Source organism: Hemiscyllium ocellatum, chromosome 7, assembly GCF_020745735.1.
Source record: "Hemiscyllium ocellatum isolate sHemOce1 chromosome 7, sHemOce1.pat.X.cur, whole genome shotgun sequence".
Classification (NCBI taxonomy): domain Eukaryota; kingdom Metazoa; phylum Chordata; class Chondrichthyes; order Orectolobiformes; family Hemiscylliidae; genus Hemiscyllium; species Hemiscyllium ocellatum.
The window spans coordinates 9,204,111-9,222,810 of record NC_083407.1 but is presented as its reverse complement, the minus strand read 5'-3'; the positions used below and the strand labels follow the sequence as shown (position 1 = coordinate 9,222,810).

Sequence of the window (18,700 nt, the reverse complement as noted above, 5' to 3'; positions counted from 1 at the left end):
CTGCCTATTTACCTAGTCCATGCATCAAGATTAAAATTTTATGCCTCAATTATTCAAAGAAACTACTACTTGCTTGAGAATAAAATAATTTATATCTTCTGCTAATCACTCACAATCTCAAGGTGCATAGGAAAGGTGGCATTAAAAGTTTGAAAACCATGATTGAACTTGTTGTCAGTAATATCGTATTGATTGGAATAAAGAAATAGCTATATTACTATTTGCTATTAAGAATGCTCCTAATGAGGCCACAAGATTTAGTTCTTCTGAACTAATATATGGACATGAGGTGAGAGAATTACAGACTGATTAAAGGAACATTGATAAACCAGAGCTCAGAGACTACATTTCCAGCCTGAAGAGAGAAATTGACTAAAACAATAACTAAATAAACATTTTAAGGTTGCTCAAGAAACTACAAAAACCAAAGCAGGTTAAAAAATAGACCGAAGTTCAAATTTTATTGCAAGCAAGGGAGTTGTGTTGTTACCTATCTCTGGGGCATCATTAATTGCAAAATCGAGAGAGCTTGTTAAATCAAAAAGAAGCTCAATCTTGTAAATTATCCAGAGACTCTACCTGACAGGAAGAAATAAACAATGAGCTGTTACAGTAACAATGTAAAGAGATACAGTATAAAGGAAAAATTATGTTTATGGTTGTGAAAGTGGAGAATGAAATTGATAATTCCTAAGTTGTCTTTCCAGCAATCAAACTGGATATTACCGAGCAATGAGGTTTAATAGCATCTTGTTCTATCTTCCAAGAAATTATCAAAGTGACTTATGAAGCATTCCAGAATCGGCCAGGAAACCAATTTTGGCTGTCCGTGATTTTTGGGTGGCATGGAGGCTCAGTGGTTAGCATTGCTGCCTCATAGCACTAGGGACCCGGGTTCAATTCCAGCCTCGGGTGACTTTCTGTGTGAAGTGTGTGCATTCTCTGAGATTGTGTCTGGTTTCCTAACACAATCCAAAGATGTGCAGGCCAGGTGAATTGGCCATGCTAAATTGCCCATAGTGTTAGGTGCATCATTCAGGAGGAATGGGTCCCTCTTCAGAGGGTTGGTGTGGACTTGTTGGGCCCAAGGGCCTGTTTCGTAGGGAATCTAACCTAATCCAGATGTTAATCTGGATATGTGTTGTCTACAAAACAACATTTTTAAAGACTCAATCCAGACAAAAGCCCAAGTGAGGGAAGAGTTGAAGTTCATGATAAAAAAATAACATCTTTGAACAAAGTCATAGTAGCTGGAGGTCACCTCATGTGACACCACTGAAACCATGTGAATTATAAAGATTCTTCCAAAAACAATGTGATAACAAAAGGAGACTCATTTCCTGTTATAAGATTAAGCTGCATTAAATAAATTAGGTGCAAGATTCGCCACAAAAATTGACTTGCTAAAAGGAATTGAAATTTTCAGATCAAGTTCCTTTGAGTGAACCAGCCAAAGAAACGTTGGTCTTTGTAGCACTGGATGGACTTTATCAACGTTAACTCATGTTGTTTGAAAAGAAAAATGCAACAGCTACTTTCCAATGATGAACAAATAAAGACATTGAAGGAATATGTAACTATATGGTTTACAGTGTTGATTTAATTGTTTTTAAGTGTGGGAATAACAGTTGCAGAGTCATAGAGCCAAACAGCACAGAAACAGACCCTTTGGTCCAAACAGTCCAACCAAAACATAATCCCAAACTGAAATAGTCCCATTTGCCTGCTCCTGGCCCATATCCTTCCAAACCTTTCCTATTCATGTACTTGTCCAAATGTCTTTTAAACGTTATAATTGTATCCACATCCATCACTTCCTCAGGAAGTTCACTCCACATACGAACATTTGCCCCTCGTGTCTTTTTAAATCTCTCTACCCTCACCTTAAAAATGTGCCCCTTAGTGTTGAAACCCCCCATCCTAGGGAAAAAAACAACTATCATTAACTCTATCTATACCCCTGACTCTTACCTCTGTACCTCCTACATTCCAGTGAAAAAGGTTCCAGCTTATCCAGCCTTTCCTTGTTACTCCAACCTTCCATTCCTGACAACATCCTGGTAAATCTCTTCTGAACCCTCTTCAGCTTAACAGTATCCTTCCTATGATTGGGTAACTAGAACTGGACTCAATATTCCCGAACAGGCCTCACCAATGTTCTATACAACTACACCATAACTTCCCAATTCCCATACTCAAAAGACTGAGCAATGAAGGCAAGCATGCTAAACGCCTTCTTAAACACCCTGTCTATCTGTGCAACATTTTACAGAATTGCTTGATCGACCGAAAAGTTAAGTGATAATGGGACTTTATTTGCATTGTGAGATTTTTAAAATAAACATGGTAAAGCAATAGCTTGCTCTCAGTTTAGTGGACTCAACAATTCGGTTTGTTTTGCTTAAAGGAAGAACGCAGAGATTGGAAAGATTTCGGTTTTGGTTTCAGTTTACCAAAATTCTGGTTGAATTTCGATGCAAGAAAATTTCTCCTGAAGAAAGGAATTAGTTGGAAAATAGATTACCTCCCTGTGAGTGTTTTGATTGAAATGTCTTGAACTCTTTGATATTTGGGTAAATTGATGGTTTTGGGAATAGATGGGAGTGTATTTTTACTGTTTTGAAATCTTTCAAATTGTGTTATATGTAAACAGCTTGGTTTATTCTAATTCAACTTTACTTCTATGTCATAAACATCTGTTTTCTTGTTAAACTCACATCTGCAACATTGTGTGCTTTTGTTCCAGTGAATAATTGCTGCATCACATTAAAAAGAAGTACATATGATCTATCAAGCCAGATTTCAGTCTTGAGTCTCGATGCCAGCAGTGTTTGGTGTTTTACAGAAGGACAAAATGGAGACTGAGTGACCAGTTAGTTACTTTTGTCAAAAACTAAATTCTTGCCAGGAGAAATATTCAACCCTGGGGAAAGAGAGTTGTTTGGTGTTAGCGCTACAACATATTCAATAAGTCTACAAAGCCTTATTTTAATCCATTACCTCTCTTAGCAAGGTTTCATACAAAATATTTTAGACTTGTTTTGGGTGGAGTTTAATGTTACACCATTTCATTTGACAATCGTTCATGTAGCAAAAATAAACAAAATCATAGTGCATGCTTTGCCAAGAGCAAATATAGAGGAAAACAACTGTAATCCCGGGAAACCCGTGCCTGCGTAGGTTTCCACTGGGCGCCCCAGTTTCCTCGCACATTCCAAAGATGGGCAGCTTAGGTGAATAGGCCATGCTAAATTGCCCGTTGTGTTAGGTGCATTAGTCAGGGGTAAATATGAGGAAGGGAAATAGGTCTGGGTGGGTTACTCTACGGAGAGTTGGTGTGAACTTGTTGGGCCAAATGGCCTGTTTTCACACTGTAGGTAATGTAATCTAAACTAATCAAAATGGATTTGAGTAGAATATGATTGTTATGAAAAGTCCTTAAGTATTTAATGTAAATATATTGTCTCTGTCAAAGTGAAATCTGTCTTAGTAAAGCAGAAATAGGGATAAAAAAAACAGTTATTATAGCATGAAAATACCTTTTAAAGATACCGTTTTTTTTTCCATGGGGAAATATTATGAAGGTTTCACTCGGGGATATGACTTGCCCAGTATTGGCATTAGCTGAGACCCTAAGCGACAGTTCCACATTAGGAGTATCAACTTGGCTGCATCAAATGGCCCTTCACCATCTTTGGCTGTTTCTTATTAATTGTAGTTAAAAATGAACTTGCCCCACTTCCTCCATAGTCTGATTTCCTTTGGTGGGGGAATGCAGATCAAGGGAGCACGATTTTAAAATTAAAGCAAAGCTGCTGAGAAATTCAATTAAAATATAAGGTGGGCATTGGAAATCAAAAGCCTCTGAATGCTGAGGGTGAAAGTTTCCAAGATTGAAATAGCTAGTTTTTTGTAAGGTGTGTAATGGAGTTGGGTTGTGTGATCAGCAGAACAAACTCAAGGGGCAGAATAGTTTGCTCATGATACTTCACACAATATGTCAGACATGACCAGGTAGATGGGGAAGTGATGCTGCTTTTGAAGTCACATTACCTTGTTGTACAGAACATGATACTGTTTAATATTCACATTTAAAGCGCGGCAAGCATTTGCTTTGTACAAAGATTAGGACATCACAGACAAGATTCCAAAGACAAAGGCAAGAAGCCCCCAAAAAGACGGACAGACAGACAACCAAACACTGTATATTTGCCATTCCACAGAGGGACTGTGGCTGGTTCAGATCAAATCATGAAGGAGACTTTTATTTTACTGTTAAGAGCTCCGAATCGCTGATACCCTTACCCTAGTGCAGCTGCTAAAAGAGAAACACAGATCCTTACACACTCACACACACACAGATGTACATGCATGTGCATGTACACACATTGTACACTCCTGCGTGTAGACACACTTGCGATGGTGCACACACGCACACAGACACACACCCATGTTTTTTACTCTATAATATCTGCCAGCACTTTTTTTTCTTCTGGATGCAGGATAATGTAAAACAGAAGTAGAGAAATGTACTGGGCCAATTAACATTAAAGTTCACAGTATTTGAATAAATTAAGAAAAACATATGACAATGTCTTTGAAATTGTCCTGTTTCTCCCCTTTTTTCAAGATCTTCCACCGCTTTCTAAGTGTCCCAGTTTTGTTTTATTTAGCACTCCTGGTTTTTGTCCCTTCGAACTTTCAAAACAGCAACCTTTAGTGGAGCCAGAGATTTCTTTCCAAAATATAATATAAAGAATAATTCACATTAAATATGACAAAAATAAAAAATAAATTAAATTAACTGATTCAGTACAATATAATCTTCAAGTGCCCAGCTAATCAGGTGCTGCTTCAACATTTTGTTTGTTCAGTTTCTTTGTGTTTGAAGACATCTTGGAAGTCTTTGGCCTCTTCCTCTTCACTAAATTAAAAACTAATCCCAGTATGTTTGCAGGACCAGGACCGAGGGAGAGAGGGAGTGAAAGAGATGAACAGGGCAGTCACTAAGGCCCAGTGTTGCAACTTTTTTTTTGAGACCGGGGGGAAAAGGAACAAAGTTTGGGGAGTTGCACCAAGTTTGCACCCAACTCGGTTCACAAAGTTGACGCGATTTGCACCTCCTTCCGAGATACTTCGTCTTCTGAGCAAGAGCTGTTGGAAGAGTAGCCTAATTCTGTGCTACACTGCAGGAACTTTGTGCTGTGGCTGTTGAAATCCACACTCTCTGACTCCGACCTGCTCTCACTCCCCGCTGCCTTGTCTAAGTATTTCCCAGCTCGCTGCTTCTCTGCCTCCTGCGCTGCCTGCTCCTTGGCTTTCCGACTCCTTTTCCACTTCATCCTTCGGTTCTGGAACCAAATCTTCACCTGAGTGAGATTAAGACAGACAGAGAGAGAAAGAGGATAAATCAGCAGGAGTTGACTGGCCAATTTTAAGGGCATTTAAATGGTAATTGGATAAACACATGGATGATAATCGAATAGTGTAGGGTAGGTGGGCTTCAGATTGGTTTCCCAGATCAGAGAACATCGAGGGCCGAAGGGCCTGTACTGTGCTTTAATGTTCTATTTTCCACGTTCAATGGTCTTACAAGTCAGACTCTCCTTAAAGACTGATTGGTTAGGAATATATTCACTAGAGTTCAGAAGGGAATTGCACCTATAAATTTCTAACAAGGCTAGACAGGGCAAACACAGGAAGGGTGTTCCCAATGACTGGGGCAGTCTAGAATCGGGGGGAGTCACAGTCTAAGGATAAAGGCAGCATGGTAGCTCAGTGATTAGCACTGCTGCCTCACAGACCCAGGGACCCGTGTTCAATTCCATCCTCAGGCAATTGCCTGTCAGGGTTTGCACATTCTCCCTGTGCCTGCACAGGTTTCCTCCAGGTGCTCCAGTTTCCTCCCACAGTCCGAAGATATGCAGATGGATTGGCCATGGGAAATGCAGGGTTACAGGAATGGGGTGAGTCTGGGTGGGATGCTCTTTGGCCAGTTGGTGTGGACACGTTGGGCTGAATGGCCTGCTCCCACATTGTAAGGATTCTATATATGATAGACCATTTAGGACTAAGCTGAGGAGAAATGTCTTCACCCAGTGAGTGGGGAGCCTGTGGAATTCTATACCACAGAGACTGGTTGATGCCAAAACATTGAATGTTTTAAAAAAGGAGTCAGATTTAATTCTTAGGGCTAAAGGGATTAAAGGGTATGAGAAAGAAAAAGGGAGCAGGAAACTGAGCTGAATGCTCAGCCATGATCATATTGAATGGTGAAGCAGGTTCGAAGGGCCAAATGGCCTAGTTCTGCTCCCGTTTACCCACTGAAAGAAAACTTGCTATTTAGAACAAAGAACAACGAAAATTACAGCAGGAACAGGCCCTTCAGCCCTCCAAACCTGCACCAATCCAGATCCTCTATCTAAATCTATAGCCTATTTTGTAATGGTGTTTATACCTCTGTTCACTGCCCATTCATGTATCTGTCTCGATACATCTTCAATGACGCCACCATTCCCACCCCAACAACCTCCATTGGCAACGTGTTCCAGGCACCCACCACCCTCTGCGGGAAGAACTTTTCCACGAGTATCTCCCCTAAACATTTTTACAAGATTAAAGAATGTTTCAGTGCCAAAGGAGGCTGTTCAGCCCATCAAGCTTGTACTTGCTCTTTCAATAAACATTACCCTGAGCCAGTCTCTTGTTTTTTTCTCCATACCCTTACACACTATTTCTAAGGGAAGAATCATCCAGTGCCTCTTTGAATGTTTCAACTGAACCTGCCTCTACCACAATCCCAGACCCTAACTACTCACTGCATTAATGTTTTATTTTTAATGTAATTTTTTTAAAAATTAGTTCACTCGGGGGGGTGAGACAGAGCCAGCATTTGTTGCACATCCCTAACTGGGTGACAAACGTTACGAAGGCATCTACGGATCTCAGTGTACCTTGAGTGTGGGGCTATTGAGCAAATGCTGCAAAGTGGAGTTATAATGGGTAGCTCCTTGATTGTCCAGTACAGACACGATGGGCCAAATAACCTCTTTCTGTGCCAGAATAGGATTCAAAAATACAACAGTCCACAGCAGTACAGTAAAATAGAAGAGATTCTTGAGACACAGACATTGTTAGTCATTTGCCTATTCTGAATTACCCTTGAACTGAATGCCATTTCAGAGGGTAATTAAGAGTCAACCATCTTGCTGTGGGTCTGGAATCATGTCCAGGCCTGACTGGGAAAGGACAGTAGATTTGCTTCCCTAATGGACATTGCTGAACCCAATGGATGTTTACAATAATCAATGATAATTTCAGGCTATCATTTGTATTTTGACACACATCACCAAATCACCCATTTCACTAATTAAAAAAGCAATTAACAAGCGCTGCCCGCCTGAGCAACAACTACAAAAATAAGAAAGAGTAGGAAAAGAGAGCATAAAAACTAGGAGCAGGAGTAGGTACACCCTGTTAGGGTGGAAGTTCCAGGATTTTGACACTGAAGGAACAGTGACATATTTCCACGTCAGAATGGTGAGTGAGTTTATATTGGAAGGTTGGATTTGGAAGGTGCTGTCTAAAGATCTTTGGTGAATTTGTGCAGTGCATCTTGTAGAATTAACTAACATTAGGTAATTATATTAATTATGAAGTGTTTTAATATAGTAGAGATGGAGAAACGACTTCCAGTGGCAAGGGACAGTAATCAAAGGGATAGGAGCAAAATCCTGCAGATGCTGGAAACCTGAAACAAACACAGAGAACGTTGGAGAAATTCAGCAGGTCTGGCAGCATCTGGAGAGAAAAACTAAGTTAATGCTTTGAGTCCAATATGTCTTTTCATCGGAACAGTACAGTTCAGAAGAAGATTCATGTTGCAGTCGAAACATTAACTCTTTCTCTCTCCACTGATGCCGCCCAACCTGCTGAGTTTCTCCAGCAATTTCTGTTTTCATCTCAGTGACCAGGGAAATAGAGATTTAGCAAAACTGGCAAAAGAACCAGGGGACAGATAAAAAGAATTTGTTAAAACAATGTGTGAGAGTGATCTGGAAAATTCTGTCTGAAGAGTTGGAAGTAGCAAGTTCAATCTGTGGAATTTCCAGTGAAGAAATTGAGGCTACCTCATTGCATGTTTTTGAGGCAAAGGTGGGTAGATTTTTGAACAGTGAAAGATTTAAAGGTTTCGGTGAGTGAGCAGGTAAGTGGAGCTGAGTCCACAAAAAGATCAGCCATGATTTTATTGAATGGCAGAACAGTATCGATGGGCCAAATGGCCTACTCCTGGCTCTTATGTTCCTTTAAAAGAGGGAATTGTATAAATACTCAAGAGGGATATAATTTGATTAGATTACTTACAGTGTGGAAACAGGCCCTTCGGCCCAACAAGTCCACACCAACCCTCCGAAGAGCAACCCATCTTACATTTACCCCTTAATCTAACACTACAGGCAATTTAGCCTGGCCAAGTCACCTAACCTGCACATTTTTGCACTGTGGGAGGAAACCCACGCAGACACGGGGAGAATGTGCGGCATGGTGGCACGGTGGTTAGCACTGCTGTCTCACAGCGCCTGAGATCCGGGTTCAATTCCCGACTCAGGCGACTGACTGTGTGGAGTTTGCACGTTCTCCCCGTGTCTGTGTGGGTTTCCTCCCACAGTCCAAAGATGTGCGGGTCAAGTGAATTGGCCATGCTGAATTGCCCGTAGTGTTAGGTAAGGGGTAAATGTAGGGGTATGGGTGGGTTGCGCTTCAGCGGGTCGGTGTGGACTTGTTGGACCGAAGGGCCTGTTTCCACACTGTAAGTAATCTAATCTAATCCACTCAGACAGTTGCCTGAGGCGGGAATTGAACCCGGGTCTCAGGCGCTGTGAGGCGGCAGTGCTAACCACTGTGCCACCGTGCCGCCCATAAATCTGTAAGGCGATGTCAAAAGAGCAGGGATCTAATTGGATCAAAGCGCAAGCTTTGACACAATGGGCTGAATGGCCCCGTTCTACGATTGCGTTCTTACCTGGGTTTCGGTCAACATGAGGGATGTGGCCACCTCGAAGCGTTTTGGCCGAGACAGGTATTTGTTGAGTTTGAATTGATTCTCCAGCTCCAGGAGTTGTTGACTGGTGAATGCAGTCCGAGGCCGGCGGCATTTCCCCATCAGTCCTGGCTGAGACTGAGCTGTGAAGCAGACAAAGGTGATCAAATCGGCTTCAATTATGCATACATGCACATGACTTAAGAATAGCAGTAGGCCATTCGACCCTTCAAAGCTGATTTACTATTCAATAAGGTCATGCCTAATCTGGGTGTGCTTTGAAATCCATATTCTCATCTACCCCAATAACCTTTATTACCTCACCTCACATGAACCTCCGCTTTTAAAATATTCAATGACCCCCCCACCCCATCTTCACCGTCTTCTGAAGCAGGAGTTTCAAATCCCATAAACAGTGCAAAAGTGAAGACGGTAGATGCTGGAAACCAGAGTTCAGATCAGAGTGGTGCTGGAAAAGCACAGCAGGTCAGGCAGCATCTGAGGAGCAGGAGAATCGACGTTTCGGGCAAAACCCCTTCATCAGGAATGAAGGCAGGGAGCCTCCAGGGTGGAGAGATAAATGGGTTGAGAGGGTGCTGGGAGTGGGGATGGGGTAGGGGAGAAGACAGCAAAGAGTGCTGTGTCTGTTTCAGGACTTGGTTGGAGGGCTTCAGGGCAGAGGAGATGACCTGGGGGTGACAGTGAGAGAGAGAGACTCACTGAGATTCTTGTGGAGAGAGGAGGAGAACTTCTTCAAGGTAGGCATCCTTGCAAGAGGATTCGCGGTAAGGTTAAAATCAACTAGGTGTAGAATGTCGATCTAGAATTGTCCCCTTGTAGAATGGACGACGTGCATTTAGAGCATATTTTTCGTGGCATCCCAAAGACTTTACAATCAGTGACATGTGGTCACATTTGGAGGCAATTTGAGCACAGTGCACCAGGTTTGGGATTGTTTAGTCTCCCAAAGGTATGGTGTTTCTGTCCATGGTCTTTTTTTATGCAAGAACTCTTTAATTACAGCCCAGTCCATAGCATTGTGGTAATGTTACTGGATTAGTAATCCAGGCTAAAGGACATGGGTTCAAATCTTATTATAGAAGCTAGCAGGTGCTAAATTCAACATCAAATTAAAAGCTTGTCTTTGTGATGCTGACAGTGAAATTATCATCAATTGTTGTTAAAAAAACCATCTGGTTTACTAATATCCTGGAGGAGATCTGCCAGGCAGACCTGCATGTGACTTCAGACACACAGCAATTGCGATTGATGCTTAACTCCCCTCTACAATAGCTGAGATGGACGGATATTTAAGCAGGAAGGGAATCAAGGATTATGGAGAAAAGGCAAGAAAGTAGAGTTGAGGATTATCAGATCAGCTAGAGTAGACTTGATGGGCCGAATGGCCTACATCTGTTTTTCCCTGTGATCCTCAAATCCCTCACCGATTAAAACTCTGTCTATCCCAGCCTTGAATATACTGAAAGCTTGGCAGCCTTCTGTGGTTAAGAATTCCATAGACTCACTCCCTTCTGAGAGAAGAAACTCCTCCTCATCTCTGTCCTAAATGTGTGACACCTTTCTCTGACATTCTGCCTGCTGGCCCAAGTCTCTCCCACATGGTGATATAACCTCTCTACAACTATCCTATCAAATTCCCTCAGAATCTTGTATATTTCAATCTTAAGACAAGAGTTCTTCCTGTGAAGACTTCTTTTATTACAAAATATTCATTTAAAAAATCATATATCTATATATACACGGTCACAAATGCAGTTTGATTCTGTATAGTAGCATATCCTGGAAGCAAGCAGACACTGGAGTTTGACTCTATCCAAACAAACCAAAGACATCTTTCCCTAGAACCAGACTATATTTACAAGCCTTTGAGGCACCAGGAGGGTCCGATAACTGAAAGGACCCCCAGTTAACTTGAGAAGAATGACGTCAGGCATGGTCTTTCCTCACTAAGCTTTGGTGTGTCCCTCAGCACATAGTCCTGAAACCTTTGAATGTACCAGTCCACAACATTCGGTCAAAGCCAACACCTTGTTCTGGAAGACCCGCAAGTTTCGGCCAGACCAAAGACTCAGTTGAGGTTTTCCTGTCCCAATGCAGACAACGTAGGCCTTAGGAGCCAGTCGGGAAAAGGGGACAATGTCAGCAACTCTCCTCACCTCAAATTGATAATTGTTGGTGTTACTGCACACACAACAGCTTGGTCTTGAGTTATAGTCGACAGACCTGTTTAGCTCCCTGCAGTTAGTCAGAAGTTTAAACGAGGACAGAGTGAAAAATAAATCCTTGAGAGTTAGGAGGCAGGAAGGATTACCCTTGCGGGAGACCAACAGAAAAGGACATTGCACAATATTAAGTTGAAGAGATATTAATCATTTGAGCACTAGGTGGTGCTCTGAGTACACAATGGGTGGAGAAATGAATGAAATCCTTTTGTCTGCCTATCCCCATGTTGCTCTCTCTTTCTTTCTGGGGTCCCTCTCCAACTATCGACGCATTCTTACCCCCTCCATCATCAGCACAAATATCACCTTTTCGTAGCTGCTATCAGTTCTGAGTAAGGGTCACTAAAATGTTATCTCTGCCTTTTCTGCACAGGTGCAAGCAGACCTACTGAGTTTCTCCAGCAATTTCTGCTTTTATTTGTTTTATCTGCAGTCCTTTGTTGTGTTCACATGAATGAAACGTTTCCTTGTATCAGTCCTTCCTGTTCACTGGCCATAATGACCTAAAAAAAAACCATAAACTGATGGGCATGTAGATAATTTCTGATTGACCCCACAAAAGTAGCATTAATCGATAATCTAATGGTCAGTTTCAGTGAGTGTTAAAGAATCGACAGGTAGAAAATTTTAAACTATAGTTAGAGGTGGGAGGAGTCAGCTCAAACATTTGCTGAGATGTATATTGCTGGAGAGGAATAAATGACACAAAATTGTATCTCACAGAGAGATTAGATTCATATAGCATCTTTTTTGACTTAGGGCAGCCCAAATGCTGAAACATCAGTGGAGTGCGCTTTGAAGTGTTGACAGGGATATCATCTTGGAGGCTGGCCCCAACTTGCCCACAGCCAGCTCCCACAATCAACCATATGATAACAACAGGAAAACCAATTATTATGGTGTTGATTTCCATCCTTATCTATTTGCTACGTGTCATGTACAATACACTTGTTGGACCTCACCTGGAGCTTTGTGTTATCATCAGTAGCAGTCCTCACAGACTGGCAAATAGGCCACTCCTATTGCTTATGGTCTTATAGTCTTATCTCAGTCTGTGAGGGACTGCGGATGATGATGACACAATGTTCCAGGTGAGGTCCAACAAGTGTATTGGCACATAGCAAAGAGATAAGGATGGAAATGAACCTAACCCACTCTAAGGGTGAGTCCGTAGGTGGCTGTACAGACCGATGGGGCTACTGCAGGCTCTGTTACACTTGGGGTAGAAGGTAGTCACGGTAAAGAGGTGGGTGGGGTGTTGGTGTGACAGTGCGCTCCTAACGCTGTTTCCTCTGGCTTCCAATCTTCCCAACGGCAAGTCTGGAGGCTCTCGATGCCTTCCCGATGCTCCTCCTCCACTTTGCACTGTCTCAGGCCAGTGACTTCCAGGTGTCTGTGGGAATGTCACACTTCTCAAGTGAGCCCTTGAGGGTATCCCTGAAGTGTTTCCTCGGTCCCACCTGGGGATTGCCTGCCGTTTCAGAGCTGGGAGTAGAGCAACCTGTCGGGGGAGTCTCATCTTGGTCGTGCAGACGATGGGCCCAGCCCATTGCAGCTGCTCAAGATGGGGTTAGTGCCTCGATGCTGGGGATGTTGGTGTGGTCGAGGGCGCTGGGGTTGGTATGACTGTCGTCCCAGCTGTTTATAGTGGTATGGTGGGGTCTCCCCGCCTCCCCACTCCACCCCCAACGCAGTGTATAGTTGTGGGCATCTCATTGTTGCAAAGATGTGAATGCACTGGTGAGAATGCAGACACAGTTTGCAACGGTGCTTTCTGGATTGAGAAATCTCAGTGATGATGGTAGATTGGGGAAAATGGAACTGTTCTCCCTGCAGAGGAGAAGGCTGGGGGGAGGATTTTCAACATTTGCTTTTTGTTAATACTACTCACTGGCTAAAATAGAAAGCATACATCGTATGTAGACTTTACCGTTATGATGAGTGCACTAAGATAGATAGAAATTTATTACCACTTGTATTTGTGAAAATGCAAGAAAATGTGGACATAAATTGCCACAAAAACAGTGCCATCTACTCTTGCAACATTTAAGAAGCATCTGGATGTACAATTAAAATGCCAGGGCACAGTAGACTTTGGACAAGTGCAGGTACAGGACTAATGCAGTTTGGTATTGGTTGGTTGGCACAGACATGGTGGGTCGAAGGGCCTGTTTTGATGCAGTATGACTCTATGACTATGACTCTAGGTCCACCTCTCTTACGTTCCCCCCATCCCCTCATCGTGCCTTAAATTTCTAAACCACAGAATGTTGAGCTGCCACTCATGCCCTTCCTTCAACCATGTCTCAGCTATCATATTCCTATGTGCAGATCAATGCTCTAAGTTCATCTGCATTACCAGTCAAGCTCTTTGCATTAAAATAGACATTTTAGCTTTCTGGACCTCCCTTGTGCCTTATCCTTCCCATGCCTTTTCCACCTACTGGACTATCCTAGCATTCCTTCTTTATCTAATACCTGTAGAATTCATTAAATGTCTACTCCACTTTCTGACCCAGGATGTTGCTGTTTTCTCAATAGGTGACCTAATGAATATGGAAGGTGCTAGCTATGAAGACAGGTTGAGTCGGTTAGGTTTATTTTCATTAGAAAAACGGAGATTGAGGGGGGACCTGATTGAGGTTTACAAAATCATGAAGGGTATAAACAGGGTGGAAATGTGTTGCTGGTCAAAGCACAGAAGGCCAGGCAGCATCTCAGGAATAGGGAATTCGACGTTTCGAGCATAAGCCCTCCTGATGAAGGGCTTATGCTCGAAACGTCGAATTCCCTATTCCTGAGATGCTGCCTGGCCTGCTGTGCTTTGACCAGCAACACATTTTCAGCTGTGATCTCCAGCATCTGCAGACCTCATTTTTTACTATAAACAGGGTGGATAGAGACAGACTTTTTCCCAGGGTGAAGGATTCAATAACGAGAGGTCACGCTTTCAAGGTGAGAGATGGAAAGCTTAAGGGGGATACACGCGGCAAGTACTTCACACAGGGGATGGTGGGTGCCTGGAATGCGTTGCTAGCAGAGGTGGTAGAGGCTGGCACGGTAGATTTATTTAAGATGCGTCTGGACAGATGCATGAGTAGGTGGGGAGCAGAGGGATACAAATGCTTAGGAATTGACTGACAGGTTTAAACAGTACATTTGGATCGGCTCGGGCTTGGAGGGCCGAAGGGCCTGTTCCTGGGCTGTAAATTTTCTTGATTCTTTGTTCTTTGGTCTAATCAGTAAAATCCTCACAGGTAACTTTTAATATTTTTGATCAACTTGTTCAAGCACACCTTTTGGGCAGGTGGGACTTGGATCCAAAATTTTCTGGGCCCAGAAACGGGAATGCTACACTGCAGAACAAGTGCCCTAAGCAGGTTAGTCTATCCTGAAGTTGTGTGCATCTATTGCGAGCAGAGTGCATTGACAATCTGAACAGGTTAGTTTATCCTGAAGTTGTCAGCGTCGATTGTGAGCAGAGTGCATCGACAACCTCAGGCATTACAAAGAGCAATTTTGAGGAACAAATGTGAATAGCCACGTCACATTTTAACAAGATGTGATGAGCTGATTGGACAACTGTTCGAATTTGCCCAAATTACCAGAGTGTATAAATCATCAGTTTGCAGTTGACACTTATAGGATTGGCAATCATTTGATCCCATTGTAAACATAACCAAGGGCAGCAGAGATCCAACAACTCTAATGGGGACATCAAATTAATATATATTATCGATTATGTGGTACCCATAACAGGGATTTGACAGTGACCAAGTCATAGAGAGGTTGTAGGAAATCCATATGTTATAAATAAAGAGATTGCACAAAACTGGAAACTTGTAACTATACCCATATACAGCACTTCCAGCCAAAATTCACTCTCTGTGTAAAAACATTGCCCTTAATGCATTTTCAAAATCTTTCTCCTCTGGTCTTAAAAGCATGCCCCCAGTCTTGAAGTCTCCCATCCCAAAGAAAAGACACCTGCCTTTCACCTTATCTATACCCCTTATTATTCTATGAACTTCTATAAAGTCACCTCTCAACTTCCTACACTCCAGTGAAAGAAGTCGCAGCCTATCCAGCCTCTTCTTATAACCCAAAGCTTCCACTCTGGCAACATCCTGGTAAATCTCTTCTGTACCCTCTCCAGTTTAATAATATTCTTCCTGTAACAAGGAGACCAAAACTGGACACAGTCCTCCAGAAAAGGCCTCACCAACACTCTGTACAACCTCAGCCTTTCATCATGCACTCATGAGGTCAAATGTAAGAATGCCAAGTTTCAAATAATCGTAAAAATTTATACTAGGAGAAATGTGCTGAATGATTGGTAAGGTTAAAATAAGCCCTTCCTGAAGAAGGGCTTATGCCTGAAACGTCGAGTCTCTTGTTCCTTGGATGCTGCCTGACCTGCTACGCTTTTCCAGCAACACATTTTCAGCCGTGAATGATTGGTAAGTCAACTCTGATTGGCTGAGGCATTGCTATGGAGAAAGCAATGGGGCACTATATGCTCTCCAGCATCCCACATAATCCCAGATAATCCCAGATGTTATGATGAAATTGTATAGAATTGTATATGTAATTTCTGACAAATGTAAATGAGCCAGATTACAAGCTCAAGTGGTTATTTTAAACTAATTCTCAGTGAGGTTATTAGCACAGTCCAGATTGTTCAGCAAGTGCTGGCCAATCACAGAATCACATCCAATAATCGTCATTTTGCTTTGAGTTTTGCAAGCGCAGGCTGGTTGAGGATGGTCTGAAATCTGCCTCTTGTGAATAAACAAAGCAGTAAGCTCTTTGGTTCCAGCAGCTGATTGTATATACCTGGGGCTGCTTCAGCATTGAAATTCAAACATGGCTCAGTTGTATGACAGGGAGATGGCAACACCGTGTTAGTGAAAACACTCACTGTAATTTGCACTTTGTAATAGCAGTTTGAATCACTTGCTTAACTTGTCGCTCAGATTTTTGAGATCCCTTGACTTTCAGGTTAACTGGAGGTAGATCAGGCACTCCTCAAGTCTGAGCATAATGGTGTTTGGCTCATTTACTTTAAACAATGATTTGATCAGGATAGCTTTGATGTGGTCATTTCTGTGTTGAATTTGAGAACTGAGCAAATGGCTGAAACAGCAGCGCTTGTATAACATGGAGAACTTTAGGAAACCCTACACGTACACTGAACAGTGAAGTTAGCCTTCAAGCACCTTCTGCATAAATGATTTGAATTATGGCATCTGGCAATTGTATGATGTTTCTCTTCTCAGACAATAGTGAATCTATAAAATTCATTTCTACAGAAGGCTGCAGAAGCTGGGTTGTGGATATATCAGGATTTTTAATCTGGAATGGAACAAGAGTTGAAAAGTTGAAGTGGCGAAAAGGCAGTAAAATGGAGTTGAGGTTTATCAGATCAGCCACAACCTTACTGAAAGGTGGGGCAGGCTCAATGGACTGAATGGCCTCCTTGTGCTCCTATGTCTTATGTTCTTTATGATAAAATAGACCATGTGCAGTCCTTACTGTCTATGCTCCACATCAATGCTCAATGGACATCAATCTGTTCTGAGACTGTTAGACTAATTTATTTTGAATCATTCATGGGATGTGGACTTTGCTATTGTCCAGTCTTGATTTGCCCTCTAGAGGTGTGGATGAGCTGTCTTCATGCTTCATTAGACCAGCTCACAGGAAAAGTAAACCACATTACTATGGACCTGGAGTCACTTATAGGCCAGATCACAAAGGATGGCAGATTTCTATCCCGGAAGGACATAAATGGGACAGATGGGTTTTTATAATAATCCACACACTTCATGGTCATCATCTCTGGTGCTAGACTTTTGTTTCACTAAATAATTTCAGTTCACAAAGTGGTGCTATTTGAATTCACTTAACTCATGTCACCGGTCAGAAATGTTAAATGTCAACTACTCACAAAAACAAACTCCAACATCTGTTCAGTGTCTTTAATGCAGGGAAAACCTCCTGAGGCATTCCACAATTATCAAGTAAAAATTTAACACCAAGCCACAAGTGAATCTCCAGTTCATTCTTATCAACATACATGCAGTTAAATACAATTAATATGTAAGTGAATACAATTAATATACAACTAATTTCCACCTCTAAGGGAATTGTGGTTCTATCTAGAGCACACAAGTGGCAGCAATTTAAGAAGGCAGCTCACCACCACCACCTTCTCAAGGGCAATGAGGAACAAGCAATAAATCACCAGTCAACAACTCTTAATTTCCACAAGTGAATACACAGCATGAGATATATTTTGTCTCTTTTTAAATAAGAATTAGAGTTTATATGTGTCACCCAAATTTTAAAAACTAAATAAACAAGCGTGACACGGTGGTTCAGTGGTAATCATTGCTGCCTCACAGCGCCAGTGACCTCGGGTTTGATTCCACCCTCAGGCAACTGTCTGTGTGGAGTTAGCACATTCTCCCCGTGTTTGCGTGGATTTTCTCTGGGTGCTCTGGTTTCCTCCCACATTTCAAAGATGTGCAGGTTAGGTGGATTGGCCATGCTAAATTGCCCATAATGTCCAGGGATGTGCAGGTTAGGTGGATTGGCCATGCTAAATTGCCCATAATGTCCAGGAATGTGCAGGTTAGGTGGATTGGCGATGCTAAATTGCCCATAATGTCCAGGGATGTGCAGGTTAGGTGGATTGGCCATGCTAAATTGCCCATAATGTCCAGGAATGTGCAGGTTAGGTGGATTGGCCATGCTAAATTGCCCATAATGTCCAGGGATGTGCAGGTTAGGTGGACGGGCCATGCTAAATTGCCCACAATGTCCAAGGATGTGCAGGCTGGGTGGGTTAGCCGCGGGAAATGAAGGATTGTGGGGATAGGGTGGGATACTCGTTGGAGGGTTGGTGTGGACACAATGGGCCAAATGGCTTGCTTCTCCACTGTATGGATTCTAAAATGAGCTCTTCATTCTGGCCAAAGCGTTGTATTGCAAGACATCTCTCCTCCTGGAACTCAAAAACTTATTTATATTTGCATACCCTTCTGTAAAAAAATCAGACAGTTGATGGTTTGTATTAACTTTTGAGATTTGCTTTCTCTCTAGTATCTTTTCCAAACCAGCAAGGTGAGTCCATGAACGTTTCCTACATACTTCTGTATAGCTGAAAAAAAGACACATTTTGCTAAAGCTTTTCATCTTGTACTCATTAGCAAAAATCACCAATTTGAGGGGAATAGCTTTATAAATACTGTATGAAAGGAGAGTGCTAATTACGAACTCTGATGAACTGTTCCTACAGTACAGCTATTGGTCTCCCCACTAAATTGGCATTCTTGTGAATTGTTCGGATGAGTGCAGGACTTTGAGCTTTGACAAAGTGTGTCTTTCTACAGCAATTCTCATTATTTTAATA

At 42.2% G+C, this 18,700-nt stretch overlaps 1 protein-coding gene across 1 annotated transcript in view; it reads right to left on the bottom strand.

Annotated features, from left to right (window-relative positions):
- Nucleotides 1–4,208: 4,208 nt before the first annotated feature.
- Nucleotides 4,209–18,700, bottom strand: part of mnx2b (motor neuron and pancreas homeobox 2b) — a 54,876-nt gene continuing 40,384 nt past the window's right edge. The window contains exons 2-3 of the mRNA XM_060827801.1: nucleotides 9,023–9,183; nucleotides 4,209–5,369 (exon numbers count right to left, since the gene is read on the bottom strand). Coding sequence (XP_060683784.1) covers nucleotides 5,097–5,369; nucleotides 9,023–9,183 — 434 coding nt within the window. The 3' untranslated portion in view covers nucleotides 4,209–5,096. The remainder of the gene's footprint in view (nucleotides 5,370–9,022; nucleotides 9,184–18,700) is intronic.